Here is a 16,015-nt window from a genome sequence, read left to right as displayed (position 1 = left end):
CTTGTTTGTAATGGCAGCTCTTGCAGTCCTTCCTTTTTCTATATTTTTCATATTGTTTTTGTTGATTCAGCTTCTGGAAAATATACCAATTACATATGCTAGTGGATTCAAGAAGTGTAATTGACTCTCATTGAAGCTGTCAGGTCTGTGCATCCAAATCCAGCCTGAGCTGTGCATCTTTTTAGCCTGAGTGTGTGTTATTCATTGATGCTCATTTTCAAATCTTACTAGTGAGGTTAGAAACCACATTGAAAACCAGTACTGATTTGCCTGTTTATCATGCCAGGTAAAGTAAATAAATAATGTAGTTTCCAGCCCAGTTAATTATTTTAAAAATACTGGTGATGATTGCAAATTGGTAAAGAATTAATTTCTTTTACAGTTGAATAATTTGGAAAAAGCTCATTGGATCCACAAGTTGCTGAAATTTGTATTCTCCCTCACATAGCAAACTGTACTGTAAATAGGCTATCATCTCTCTTGGGAAAGAAATGTGAATTTTGCTGACAAGTAGAGGTTTCTCAGCAGAAAAGTGCATGCTGACAGTTTGACCCAGTGGCCAAATGACTGATTTCTTTCTCTCTTTTTGTTTCCATTTTAGATGCTGAAGAATACCAGCCTCCAATATGGAAATCATACTGTGAGTATACAAGCAATTTAAATAATCTTAGTGCATTACCAAGGTGCCAGTCACTGTCAGGTCTTTTGTTTTGTTTGGAAGAAACACATAAATGTACCAGATGCTTGTACAAATTATTGTATGGGACAGCAGCAAAACCTGAACTTTCATGGACTTCCTGGAACAAGGGCAGCAGGATTATGTGTGCCAGATTTCCCCCACTGCATTACAAGTGTGCAGCTCCTGGGTTTCATCTTTTCTCTGCTGAGATTTCCAGGAAGGATTTCAGAGGTAGAGGTTAATGCTTTGTATGTTTACTGAAGGTCAGGCTTGAGAATACTTGTCATTTTATATGGGTCACCAAATCACTTTAAGATAATAATATTTTTGATCCTTAGCAATAAAAGCTGATTTTTGAAGTGGTGGTTTAGAAGTTGGAGACAGCATTATCAGCTCTTTGAACCTTCCTGTCTGCCTTTAGAAAAATCATTTACATAGAGTGCAGTGCAGGAGTGCATATTTTATGCTCTTTTGCTTTGTTCCAAATGTATTTTCTAATAGAGCAGCACAGATCTAAGACAAAATATTGGCTTTTAAATCCCTTATTAAGGGTGGCCTTTAAATTTGATCTTTTTATTTTAAACCCTTCCTGAAACTTTAATAAGAGTGTTGCTTTGAGTATAGAGAGTTGTTTTATTCTTTTTGTTTTCAGATACAGAACTATCCTAAGCAAAAGTCATCTCTTTTATTGTGGCAAAATCACTACAGTGCCATTACCAAAATGCAGCTACAAAAAGACAATGATCACAGTAGATGCATGAAGGTACATGTGTAATTTTAAAGACTAGAATAAACTTGTTGACTTCACTTACATGCACATTAAACTGTCTTGCTGACTTCAAAGACATCACCTCTGTTTTACCTGAGAATGACATTCTGCCCCAGAATGGACTGGGATTTTTTCAACCAAAATTTGAATATACCATTAAACTGTAGAACTTGCTTCTCATAACACTGTTTTCCAGATACTTTGTTGTTGTTGTTGTTGTAATGTTTTGAACATGTAAGAGAAACCTCATAAAAAGTCAGCAAGAGTGCTGGAGCAGTCCAGCATTCTTTGCTGAGTACTTGAAAAGAGGCAGACAGTTAAGTGATTTTTTTTTTTTTTAAAGAGGAAACTAGCTTACTCAAAATCAATGAAAAAGTTCCCATTGACTCTGAAAAGACCAGCATTTCAAATGACAGATTCTTCTTTTTTGGCAGTAAGTTATCATTAATAAGTCAGGATATAAGCACACACCTTTAGCTCTTAGTTGCCCAGTTGTGCAGCAGACAGATCACTGCATGCAGTGAAAAAGTTTGGTTATTTTTATCTGATAGCTTACATTTAGTCCAAGGAAACATTTTTCTAAATGGAAAAAAAAGAGATTTAATGAAACCAGAATGGATGAATAGTCTATGAATATATAATTTCCAATTTTACTGTATGTAGGATGCCAGTATTGTGGTAATGACAAAATCATGGCCTCGGTGTCTAAACTCCATGCATGAATGACCTTGGAAAAAGTTGCACAGCTCCAAAATGCAGAAAATAGTTTAAGCTTAGAAAGATTTACTGCTGAGGCTGCTTAGCCACAGATGCATATTTTTCTTTGCAATGGTAGGTAATGTATGCTTCTTTACTCAGCAAGAAGAATTCTGATCTGGTAAATTAATTATAGAGGTTATGTCCAGCACTAGTGTTTGTCTATGATTCAATCTGCTGTCCTATCTCATGACAGTTTTAACTTATGTATATATTTCTTGCTTAGCACTTTGAGTTTACTGCCCATTTAATAGTTATTTCCAGTGTATTTTACCTAGTAACTTTTAAAGTTTGCTAATGTACTAGTAAGATACTCTGCACAGAGTTTTAATTTCTTATTTTATTTCAAGTCCTGGATGAATTTAGGTGACAATGTTGCCTTTTACTGGCATCAAGATCAAGGCTTCAATCCTTCTAGCTTCTAAACAAAGGCAGATTTTCCTGTTTATACAGACAAAGTATTCAAATAAACAGTGTTGCACGTGTCCATGGACAAATACTAGTCGAGTCCAACAGTTTTCAGAACTCAAGCCTTCCTGTTGTGACAAATGTACAAATTTGATTGAGCTGTATTTGGAAAACTTCTAATGCAGAAGATCCTTACTTGCTTATGAAAAACTGTTAGAATTTCACACAGATTTCACAGGTCACAAAGTTTTTCTGATAGCCCTGGGACACAGACTATAAAAGAAATTGCAAGAATAATTTTGTATTACAGGAAGGAACCTGGGAAAAAGTCTGGAAAGTTTCTAGCAGCCAGCAGCCTCTAGGCAGTAGGTTTGATTGCATTTTTACCTGAGAAGCAGATCAACAAATAACAGATTTCTTATATCATTCCAATAACAGATTTCTTTTTGTAGTCTGCCATATGTTGGAAGTATTATAGAAAATTATATTTTGCCATTTTACCATCACTGAGGTAGTAAATAAAGATAAGAATCACAGAATGTGGGTTGCCAGGACTTCTGGGGTGAGCTGATCTGGCTTTCCACTCCAAGCATGATTTTGTTGGCTCTAGAGAAGAACAGCCATGACTTTACATAACTGAGCTCTGAAAACCTGCAAGGGTGGAGCCTCTGCTGCCTTTGTGGGTAACCTGCACTGTCCTCTTAGAGGAGAACCTGCTTGCCCTACCTGCTTCTGGGGAGGAGCAGGCAATCTGTTTGAAAGAGCATGGTCATTGCTGGTTTCCAGCCTCAGCACATATGTGCTTGAATTTTGGAGGGATGTAGAACCACTCTTTTCCTCCCTTTAGCCCTGCTCAGATTGGCATGTGCTGAGTCAGTCGTGTCAATGCCACTTCAATGTTTGCTTGCATTATTCAAGATCAGTGTGTTGGTGGGAAGCAAAGTGGCAAGGCACAGAGCATCAGCTGATGCCATGCTCCAGCTCCTCACGAAGCTTCCCTGCCTTCTGTCCTTCATCAAATAATAGACACAGTGTCCGAGACTCATTCTTGTTAGAAATTAAGTCTTTGCTTCAGCCAAGCACTTAGGTTCCTAATTAAGCATGTGAGTAATCCTGCAGAAATAGGACAGCTCATATTGTTCGAGCTCAGCACATGGATAAAAAGTGCCTGACTGAGATGAGGCTGAGGAGGTAAAACTAAGGAACTTCTGAGACAGAAGGTGGAATATTTCCTTGCTGCTTTATAAAAGTGATGATAGCAATTTTTCCTCTCCGCTGGAGCATCACTGAGCACTCATCATAGGTGAGTTAAAGGAGAAAGCTTGAGGTCCTGACATGCTGCAGAATGGGGAAAAAAAAAAAAAAAATGAAGAAATGGGTGATAGCCTGGCAGAAAAGGAGTAAGTGTTGATTTTTGTGTGTCACCCCTTTGTTTCTTAGCAGATTGGATTTTGGAATTAGACAGCTCTTCCTAAAGCATACTGTAGAATTTCCCTATTTCATCCCCTGAGACAAGACTCGTGCTCTAACAGGAACAAAAGAGAAAGATATATTCTAACCAGCTACTTTACATCTCAAAGAAATCTTCCTCAAGTAATTCAATAATAAATTTAAGTTTTGTTAACACTGTAAGTTCCAATGTGATTATGATACTATGAATGCTGGCAAGCTGTCTCAAGCAGTATGAAACTGATAAGGATGTTCAGGGTCAAATAGAAGCTACTGCATTTTTCTGTTGCAGTGCTGCATTTTTGCCTAATATTTAATGTGTATTATTACTGTGCATTTCATTTGCATCTGGTGCTGAACAAAAAAACACTCCCAGTCTGATGCAGTTCTCTGAGAGCAGTAGTAATACATTTTCTTTTTGCATGCAATTGACTTTTTATAAGGTTAATTTTCTCAGGGCTAAAATAATAATGCGTCATTATGTTGAAGTGTCATCTTTTCTATGATCACAGTGGGTTTATCTGTAACCTGCCTGTCAGCCCTAAATGCTGGAATTGACTGGGTCAGATGTCAATCATTGCTTTCCAGTGCATTAAATAAGTGTGTTTTTCCATTATTTCACTTAACCATGGTCTTTTACATTGGATTCTGTTTTAAGATTTTCAAAGATGGGAAAATGAGGCAGAAAGGCAAGGATTGTTTGCCATTTGAGCAAGTGGGTGAGGGACATGGTGCCTTCTGAATCTCTGACCATCCCCTGGACTGTGCAGGGGTCTCAGCAATGTCAGCCTCAGTGCGAGTGCCCAGCACTTTGGAAAAAGTGTATAATGAGATCAGGCAGAGCTGCAGGATGTTCAGCACTTCTGAAAATGAGGTCACTTAATGAGGTGTCTGTGCTCATTGCAACTTAGCTGTAGGGCACATTTTTCTCAAGTCACCTTGGCCATAACACTGCACTGTATTCATAGCCCATTAGCAGGATTTCTCCTGGCAATCTTTTGAAGCAGAAGCAGCAGAGACCTTTCTAAAGGAAAACGCAGCTTTTGGTAGGGTCACACTGGCTTTGCTCCTTAATGCCTGTGAGACACTGCCTTCCTTGTTTTCCACTTAACTGAACTTTCACTGTTGTTCTACCTTTTCCATCCTTGCATTCCTTACTGGGAATCCTTGGCAGCTGTGTGTCTGTCTGTCTGTCTGTCTGTCTGGCCCTTCTCTGTTGTTTGTCTCCCACTGAGCTGCTTGGTGTCCCTTACCACAATGCCACTGGTGCTTTTCAGTCCTATCTCTGCTCCCAATCTGTCTTGTCTCTCCCTCCATCTAATGGTTCTGTGTCTCCCTCCAATTGTTCCACTGGTTTGTCTTTCTGTCAGTTTAATGACTATCACTTTAAAGCTAATATGGCCAAATCTGAAATTTTTTGTTTTTCAGAGGAAGTCGTTTCCCATTTGCAACATATTCTATCTTGATCATGCTTTGGCCATTTTCTCATCCAGTACATTTAGCATAAAATTTGTAATTATTTATTTGTATAGTAATAATATTACTTTGTTTTCTTCTGATGTATTTCTTAATCAGATATGTTCCTCAGTTCATATTATTGCACAGATTAATTACCTGCCTCACTCTGAGAATGACAGAACCTTTTCCACTCTATTCAAAACACAGTTGTTAAGATGATTTGTCTTCCTTGCACTCATCATGAATCCTTGCACTGATTTATCCCACCACATCCTATAAGCATCTGGTTTTTTGTGTTTGCTTTCAGGTCTTTCATGTATGTATCTGCCCTTTCCTGTTAATCATTCCTTCCTTTGTTTTGTGAAATGCTGACTCTTCTCCCCACCATTGCTTCTTTGGTGTTATCAGCCTCAGAGATCCTTTTGGTCATGTTAGAGAGTTCTTTGCTTTTTTCACTTCTCAAAAATGTAGCACATCACAAGATAGGCTTCCTGTGTGTTCTTCAGACCAACTTGTTTTGCATCACTCTTACCAAAGCTGCCTTGGAAACAGCTCCACTAGCTTAATTTGCTGTGTCAAGTCACTGTTTAACAGATTTGATTATTGAAAAATATAATTTTTATGAAGTATGATTTTTCAGGTAAAATTCAAATTAATTAATTGGGAAATAGATAATTCACTTGAGAAGCAGTCATATTCTTGCCATGTTTTCAATCCTTAGAGTTCCTTCTCTCCACTGTAAATGGGAGGAAGAAAAAAGTTGTTATTTTCCTCTTGGATGTGTTTGTATTAGGCATCATTAAATTGCTCAATCAGTGATTATGCTAATTTCAGGCATTCAGAAGTTAATTCTAAAATCATGGTATTGGGCTCCAGAATAATCAGAGGCTTAAAAAACAATTGGTGATTTTTGAACAAAATTTTTATGCATTGTTTGACACTTTATTCAGATACACAAGTGGTTTGATCACAAAACAGTAGAAGTCTTTGAATCTTAGTCACATAATTACAAGAGGTAAGAAAGACGGTATTTATCATGGACTTATCAAAATATTATCAAGTTATCATAAATCTTGTGCAAAAGTAGCAGGAGATCTGACAGTGCAGAATGATACAGAGTAAATCCAAAGCCTTAGTGGAAATTTAAAGCTGGATCATATCCAGCATTAAAATTGGTAGGGAATATAAGAAATTATGAACTATTTTTCTGTGCATCTCCAAGGAACCAGGGATGAAGGTTGGATTGGTTAACAAAGAGGTTATGGCTTTTTCCACTTTGACATGAGCAGAAAGCAGGAGCCCCCAAAGCTTTCACATCCCAATGAGTTTGTGTGACAAACTTGGGTGCAAACTGAGGATTTCTCCACTTTCCAGATTTTGTTGTTTCCAGCCCCGTTTAAAGAGAAGGTGCAGAAGGTGGGAAAAGGTGCTGAGGGCTCACCCACATTTTCAATTCACTTTCTGCAACAGGGCTTCTGTGTTTGTCACACCTAGAGACATTTCCTCCCATAATCTACCACCTCTCAGGGCATAATTCTGAGCTTCCCTCACATTGTGAATGAATGTGTCCTGGAAACTCAGTCTTCTAAAACAATTCATGGGCACAACGTGATCTTTCCAAATACAAGAAGGTCAGCATACAGAAGGTCTTCCTCGAGGGAGGCAATACAAACCTCTGGGATTTTCACTGGAGTTACAGAGAGACAGTCTGTCTGTGCTGGAATTGATTACTGTCACGCATGTCAGCTTCTTCTCACGACTCTGGAGTGGAAGGGAGGGAGGGGATCTCATTAAACACATGCAGTGAGGAGTCTGGGGGCCAGGCAGCAAGTACCCCTAGCCTCTGGTCTCTCTCTCTCCTGCAGCCCTCAGAAGATTTGCAAAATTGATCCAGGGCTATTTGAATAGGGTATAATTGCTCTGAAAGGAATGTTTGCTCCTCAGTAATGGCCACCTTATCTTGAAATAAATTATGAGATTGTGATGAACCCATTCAAAAATATTGAACTTTTTCTTAGCCTATCCAAAAAAGTGATTTTGTTACTGGTAAACAATCTGTTCTTGGGTTGCTACAGAATGGTATATGCAAAAGTGGGATTTTATTCTGAGACAGACCTAGTGAGTCTTTCTGGCTAGTCTTCCCTGGTATAGAAATGTAAAATCCAGTGCAAAAGGATAGTGGCAAAAGCACAGATCACTTGAGTCAATTTGCTGGTCAACAACTGATTTTCATATAAATGACTTAGACACACTGAAAGACCTCATTTTGCTGTCATCATCTTTATATTTGCATTTTTCTTTGCAGCCCCTGGCTAAACAGACTCATCTGAATAAAAGTTTGTGTGTGCTGCCATCTTCTAATGATCTGTACATTTTTGTGTTTGACAGTGTATCAATTGCAACAAGAGGCACCACGTCCCAAGAGAATCATCTGTCCTCGGGAGGTCAGTTCTTTTGCTCTACCTTGTTATATCTGATGGATTGTCAGCAGCATATCATTGCCAAAAAGACTTTTGTACAGTCTGTGGGTGTTGTTTGCTTTAACTTTTCTATGCTGTTATTTTGTATAATCATTTCTCTTAAGGTTGACTAATTAAAGCTGGATAATATGTACTAATTAGGAATGGCAGCCTCATTCTACCACTAGCAGCACCTTCATTAGACAAGTACTTGCTTTTCTGTGTACTACCTAAACTTTTGAGTTTCCTTGTCAAAATGAAGGTGTATTTTTCTTCCTGCATCTGCATAATAATGTCTGTGTGGTATGTTTCAACATGATACACACAGCTTCAGTTTGTTGAATGCTTCCTGTCAAATATTGTGTTCAAGTTAAAATACTGAAATGATAGCCAGAGAGCTCTGTTCTCTCACAGAGACTTTGAAGACTATAGAATATTTAGAAATCTGCAGGGCTGCGGGTTTGGCTGAGTCATCTTGTCCCCTTGTTTTCTTCTTTTGTATTTCTCCATTTCTACTTGCTTTAGTATGTCAGTTCATCAACCTGCATGGCAGAATCATAATGGAAAACACGTAGATGTCTCTGCTCAATCAAAAAAACTGTGATAGCTTTATCTCCTTTAATGTCAGGGACAAATTTTGTGCAAATACACATGTAACACTAGCAGTGGAAATAATAAACATGTGAAGTGATTGCACAGGGTGTAAAAGATGATGTGCAGGAAGATATAAACTGCAGCTGCTTGGTGTGATACACATCTCTACTCCCAGGCATCATCCTGAGCTCTGTCCTGCTTCCCACACTGTGTGCCCATGATAGCAGAGTCCCAGCATCCCTCAACATTTACATCCTGCCTCAAAACACTTATGGGTGAGGCAGGAGGTTTTGCAGCAAGGCACAGGTACTTGCCTGAGTTAGTGAAGAAAACCCATTGCAAAGCCAGGAATTGAGAACAGTTTACCTGAGTCCACCCAGAGCCTTAACTAAAGAGCTCTGCATTTTTCTCCCAAGTGCTCTCTCCTCATTGCAGGGCAGGGAGAGCAGGCTCTCAGCCTCAGTCAAGTCCTGTCAGTTTGGGGTGATCCCAAGACATATACACAGGGTGCTGAGAAGCACAAGTGAAATGCCAAAGTGGGTGAACCCTTGTGTCATCCTTTCTCCCTGTCAAAGATGAGGCTTGGGGAGAAGAAGTGTGTGCTAGCCCTCTGGGACTTCAGTGCACATGTGCTGACAGGTTTTATCAAGACCTTCCTCTCTGAAATCCTCAAACCAAAGGACAGTTAGGTTTCTGTGGCTGGTATTCTTTAAAGGAGAGAAGTCAAACTGTAAAGTTTTTACTGAATTAATATCACATAACAGATATCAAACTAGTCATGGTATAGTTAAAAATATAAAGCTTTGAAGGTAAAAAAATTAAGGTAAACAATTTATTTTCTTCCAGCACAGCCTTAGAGAAGTTTCTTTCTTTTCTTGATGTATTAGTTTATCTATTTTACCTATTTCATATTGAGACTACTTTGAAGAAGGACTTGTGTATAGAAAACCTGATTAATAAGCACTGAATGCTTAGAAAACCACATCTGTAATATGAACTCATCTTTGTGGGAATACAAGTTATCTGTATAAATTTAGTCCAAAATATATTCTAGTAACTCAGATTTAAGCATTTTCTATTTTGCCTCCATGAGAGAAAATTTGAATCAAGGTAAAATAGTCAAAGTAATGTAGCAATTCTATTCTTGTTCTAGAAACAAGATTGTCTACACAAGGAGAGTGAATGTGCAGCTATGAACTCCTTACCAGTGTGCTGTATTTAAATTATTTCCTTGAATTCAAGGATATTTTATAGACAACTGAAGTTATCCTTTTTACCTGATGTTTAAAGATCATACATATTTAATAAGCAAAAGATGTCTTTTCACTTAGTCTGGGTTTGGTTCTAACTAATGAACCATTTTCAGTTGCTTGCTTCATAGACTGCAGAGTGCTACTTTGAGTTGTTTGGATTTTTGTTCTACATTATTTAAACATCTGAAAATACAGAGACTTTATTTAGGGGTTGGTGTATACAGCAGTATGAATTCCCACAAATATGATCTTTGGTTCTTGTTAGTTGGATTTCAAGTCTTTGTGTAGCTCAATTGTATGTGTTCACAGCCTGATTGCCAGAAACACAGATTCTCTGACCCATGAGCCAAAAAAACCACTATGACACTGCTGATGTGCATTATTTTTGTATATAGTTGGGAGGTGGGGCAGATGGGATGTCCTGATACCTGAAACATACAACATACACAAATATGGCATTCAAATTATCAGTTTGTATTATAAAGTACAACTGCACAGTGGTTTTGTAGAGCATCACAGATTATTTTAGAGAGGAAATTCAGGACTCTGGTCCTATGGCACCTATTACCTTTCTCATAGCCCTCACTTTGTAAGGTGGTTGTTTTGGGGTTGTTTTTCTCAATTCCAGTTTGATTTCAGTGTCATCTGATGATTTTACAGCCTTGCTTCACTAAAGATGGTGGTTTTTTAATACTGAGTTTGCCAGTTACATAGAAAGATCTCAAAATCTAATTTTGTGTTATTTGTGAAAATATATTAATTGGAAATACAATAGTTGTTTAGCACACAGCTAAATGATGCATGTACAGTATCTGGACAGAAGGTGTCAGCAGGATGTGTGGCCGATGGAAAAGATTTGTCTCTCCATGTACATATCATAGGAAGTGGACTTTGCTGAGGGTGTTTCCATGTGTAATTTAGTAGTCAAACTAATTTTAAAAAAATCTAAAAATTGCAAATAATTTGAAATCCTTCATGCTTGTGGGAAGATGTCTTTCGTAACTGGCAAATTCTACACTGTTTGCAAGGAAATTGAAGCATCTGCTGCAAACCAAATCTGTAACAACAACACATGAACAAGGATTGGAGGTTGTTTCCTTTTCTTTCACCATTTAGCATTTTCATCATTCCTCCATCTTTTCCATTGTAACCTTCCACATTCTCCACTATCATTTGCTCTTCCATTACTTCTCTCTTGTTCCATAGTCACAGGGGTTTTAGCCTTACATCTCTGTAGTTCTGTCATCTAATTTGTGCAGTTTTCTTGATAAATTATACTGTGGAGACAGAAATCACCTCTCCTGATATGTAAACCACCAGACTAAAAGCTGGGACTGTTAATAAAACATGAACATTTGTATCTTAGTGTCTTTGAGCTTTGCTATTGTGATTTGCCTTTTCTTCTTTTGGTTGCATAAATATCTTGTCAGCAAAAGCAGGGCATTCCTGCAATGGGAATCATATGGAATGAACCATTCAGGCTTCAGGTATCCAACATCTTTTAATTAATCACCACTGGCAGCAGATTAGTGTGAATATCCTACCTTCCCAATAACATTGGATTTCTGCCAATATCCTCATTTGTAACCATATTCCTTCCAGCAGTGTTTTAATGATTTAGCTTTTAAATAGAAAAATTCAGTTTAAAGGTGCTGTTCAGGTGGAGGAGTAGCTTTTAAATATTGAGTGGTGTGGTGATAGGCACCAAAGGATCCAATCCATGTTGTGAGGAAGTCATATTACAAGGTGTCTTTTAGGGTTTATTCTACAGAAATGCTTATGAAAAATTTACATTCTCAGAAAATAACTCAGGCTTTCAACTTCTTTGTTTTATTCAAAAGGAATATGCCAAATTATTCTTAATTTTAAGAAGTATTTCAGGAGCACATTATTCAAAGTTAAAATATCTTTTTAAGAAAGGGAGGCTTTAACAAAGTAAAAGAATTAAGGAAGGATGGTGACATTACTTTGGACTATTTTTTGGTTAAACAACAGGCACAATCAAATTTTTTTCGAAGAGGGAATGAGTGTTACTCATAGTTCTTGGATTAGTTGTGTAGAAATATTCATACCTGTGAGTGGTATTCCCATTCTGTTCCAAGAAATCCTTAACTGCTGATAGCAATTTTTGAGGCTGGTGAATTTGTCGGCATTAGCCCTTCCACATTCCTCACAGTGCCTTGGCCAAGCCAGTGTCAGCAACACTGAGAAACTTGTCTAAATTTCCCTAGTGTAAACAAAGCCTTAGAGCCCTAACTTATGTTATTATGTAGAAAAATGTCAGTTAATTGCCTTCCTTGTCGTTCTGAATTCCAAATAGGTTGTGTCAGAAGTGATAGAGATTATTGTTTCTGCCTTTACAGCATAAAAATTATGGTTTCTTGACTAAAAACAAATATGATTACAAAAGGGAGACTGTTCTCTAAAAAAAAAAAAAAAAAAAAAAAAAAAAGACTTTTTGCTTAAGTCATTGCAAGAGATTAAAATAGTGATGACATATTAGAGTGTACTGCTGAGAGTCTTTAACCATTCAGAGGGTCAGAAACTGTTTGACTGGGTATCCATTGCCTAGATTTATCAAAACAAGTGTATGGATAGTGGCATTTCATAGAGCATAACTGTTGAAATGGTTACTAGCAGGTCTCTAAAGCTGTTGGCATCTTGTGCATTACCAGCTGCAAATATACAGGATTATTGCACATCTCCAAAACTGAACTGTTGCAAATCACTTTTTGCTCAGTTCTCCCCAAAGTTTATTCTGAAGCACAGGGTTCAGGCTGAGAACAATGCAATTAGAAGAGTATAATTTAGACAACTTCAGTATTAAAAGCACTGGTTCCTTTTATCACTCCTTCTTTCAGATACAAGAATACTTTATATTTGTACATTAGGAAAAGCTTGTGATTAAGCAAGCTTGAGCAAGATTGTTAAAACTCAGCCTTTAGTAAGATATTTGAACAGTTTATCTGACAGGATAATAAGTATTTAATCCTTGCAATAAGTCTTCCATCAATTCCCCTATTCTGCTCACTTAGTGACCTTTACAAGCTGAATATTTCCTCTTTGCCTCTGCCCCCATCTTTCTAAGAACAATTTCTATACTGTGGTAAAGTACTAGAGAGCTGTAATAGGGCATTGAAATTGGCCATAAAATTGGTGGTAAATAATGGGAGTAAATGGGACTTTTCATGGCACTTGTTCAAATCACTCTACTGCAAAAAGTCAGACACTGCCATGAGGTGTCTTTTACTGTCAGTCCTGAGAGCTTATCTGAGATAATTCAGAATATTATATTATCTTTCCCTTAGAAAGAAACCTCAGAGCACACACAGTGACACACCAAGAGACCCCATTAGCCAGCAATTAATGAAAATGAGCAGAATATTGCTGAAAACTGTTTTCATTAATGAAAATGTTTGTAAATATGAGACTTAATGGAGCCTATATTTTCAAATTCTTATAATATTGCTGATGCTTTAATTGTGTTTTTATAATCTTCTTTATAATAGAGACAAAGAGGACACAGCAGTAGTCTGTGGGCAAATGAAGCTAAAGAGCAATTTTGAATAGACATTGACAAAAGGAGGAAAGTTCTTCAGCTGAAACCCATAGCAAGGAAGTGGGAAGCCTGGCTGCACTGGTGGTGGCTGAGAACAGCTAAACAGTTCAGTTAAACTGGTGCAGAGGACCCGTGGAATATCAAAATATGCTGGATCCAGCATCCCTCTAAACTGGCTACCTGCAGGGTTTTCTACATAAATTTAAATTGTGGAGTTAAAATTTTACAGGAAAAATATGTCATTTTTCTGTAGCATCTCCATAGTGAATTTAGCTCCACAGAATGCCTGTGGTTAGCAGCTGAAGGGAAAGAAAGAAGGGAGGCTGGAATATTGCTTGCCTAAAATTCCCTAGTATTCATCGTATCAGAGAAATTTGCTGGTGCTTTTTTCCAAGGTATTTGAGTGACTGACAGGAAATCTCATCTCTCCTAGAGTCCATGAGTCTTGCAGTCTCTCTCTGCTGCAATAGTGAGGTGGTGGAGCACTCAGATGAAGCCACATCATTCTCATTTCAACAGTCCATTGACTGCTGAACAGAGGAGAAAGCTTCCTAATTATTCTGCAGGCATGATAGTAAATATTTCATTTAAGTAGTTACAGCTAAAAAAAACTAGAAGAGATTTATCTGTTTCACTTGAATTTCCTCAGTTTTGATTTACTAATGGTATAGGTTATGATTTGCAAATTGGAGTAGTGTTCATCTTCATCAGAGGAATACAGTATGAGCCAGTCAGAGCATTTATTGATCACTGTGAAGTGGAAAAGTTAAAACCATCTTTTTTGGAAGACATGATGGCAAGCTTTGACTTGTTTGATGAGCACAAACTGTAGGTAGCTGTCTTTCTGGACTGATGAACATGCTAATTATCCCTCTGGGTTTGCTTGAAATCTTTGCAAAGTTTCATACTCCCTTCCATCTCTCCTTGGAAGTGCGTGATGTGTGTGTGTGTGTCTGTGTTTGTGATTCTTGCTATTCTCCTGCATTTTTATTTCCTTTTATCCTTGTTGCATATCACTCTTTTAAGCTGGTTCTTTTTATTTAGACATGGTGTTGAATATAAGAAGTTTTCAATCCAAAATAAATGAAAGCCTCTTTCATATCTTGACCTATATAAAATTTATCAATAAGCCTATGGGTAGGTGAAAAACCTATGTGCTTTTACAGGTTTACATACCTGTTCCAATTCAGCCCTGTATTCCTGGTGCCTGTAGAAAGGAGTCTTGCTGCCTCTGCTCTCTGACTTTGTGTCTGGTATGTTTTTTCAGCTTTCAAGATGAGGAACTGTCCTGGTTTAACCCCAGCCAGGGTTAACCCCCACGCTGCACTCAGTCACTGCCCCACCAGTGGGACTGGGGAGACAACCAGAATAATAAAAGGTAGAAAGCTCATGGGTTCAGAGAAAGACAGTTTAATAGGGAAAGCAGAAGCTGCACACACAGGCAAAGCAAAACAAGGAATTAGTTCACCACTTCCCATGGGCAGGCAGGTGTTCAGCCATCCCCAGGAGAGCTGAGCCCCATCAGGTGTAACATTTACTTGGGAAGACAAACACCATCACCCCAAATGTTCCCCCCACCTCCTTCTCCCCACTTTATATACAGAGCCTGATGTCACATGGTCTGGAATATCCCTTTTTCAGCTGGGATCAGCTGTCCCAGCTGTGTCTCCTCCCAGTTTCTCGTGCACCCCAGCCCCTCCCCAGCATGGCAGTATGAAAAGCAGAAAAGGACTTGGCTCTCTGTAAACCCTGCTCAGCAGTTAAGAAAAAATTCTCTATGTTATCAACTCTGTGTTCATCACAAATCCAAAACATGGCCTCATACCAGCCACTGTGAAGAAAATTAACTCTACTCCAGTCAAAACCAGGAACTCAGAGTATTGAGCAACTGCTTAATTTGTATTTCCTAATTTGAATAAATATAGAAACTTTCCACATCTCTCTGTCTTCCTTCCCATACTTCCTGTGCATATAGCTAAAGACAAGAATCATCAAGTCAGTCAGTTGCACACATCTTTTTGGAACTGTGGACTGTTATAGCATTTGTCATAGGAATGTTTTAGTGCTTCTCAGTTGTTACAGAAGGATCCAGAGCATTGGTGTGGCTTACTGCATTTGTCTGCTGCTGCTGGGGATATTTTTCTTCCCATTTAAATGACTCAACATATCATTCTTGAAAAAAAAAAAAAAAAAGAAGTGTAGTCTAAATGTTGTATTCAAATTTTTCATCCTGCATTCAGGGTAACATCGATATTCCTTTTACATTTAATGATGCCCTTACTGAGCGAGTGGAAGCTGCACAACAAAATAGATGACTCCTGCTTTTGCTCTTGAAATTGTTTTAACCTGACCCTGTCTCTCCTGACTGTTTTGCAGCAGCCTTCTTGATTAAGATTTATTTCATTTTATTTTAGCTCACGTTCAGGGGACCGATATTTTCTTTACTGCATGAGAAAATATTTGGATTTTCTTTTCCTATTCCATCTTGAACTTTTTTGTTAAAGCTGAGTATTTACTGAAATATGTTATGGTTTAGTAGCAATAGAGATGTCCACGCTGTGAGAGATTTTTGCTGCCTTCTGCAGTTTATAGTGTTTTGTCTTGTGTATTGATTATTGGCTGCTGGTCAGC

The 16,015-nt window shown here is 38.0% G+C and overlaps 1 protein-coding gene across 1 annotated transcript in view; it reads left to right on the top strand.

The window, feature by feature from the left end:
• CHN2 (chimerin 2) overlaps positions 1–16,015 on the top strand; it is a 155,263-nt gene that overhangs the window by 63,681 nt on the left and 75,567 nt on the right. The window contains exons 2-3 of the mRNA XM_056483996.1: positions 602–640; positions 7,908–7,963. Of these exons, the coding sequence (XP_056339971.1) occupies positions 602–640; positions 7,908–7,963 (95 nt within the window). The remainder of the gene's footprint in view (positions 1–601; positions 641–7,907; positions 7,964–16,015) is intronic.

The sequence above is a fragment of the Oenanthe melanoleuca genome, chromosome 2, assembly GCF_029582105.1.
Source record: "Oenanthe melanoleuca isolate GR-GAL-2019-014 chromosome 2, OMel1.0, whole genome shotgun sequence".
Classification (NCBI taxonomy): domain Eukaryota; kingdom Metazoa; phylum Chordata; class Aves; order Passeriformes; family Muscicapidae; genus Oenanthe; species Oenanthe melanoleuca.
This window is presented reverse-complemented; position numbering and strand designations above follow the sequence as displayed.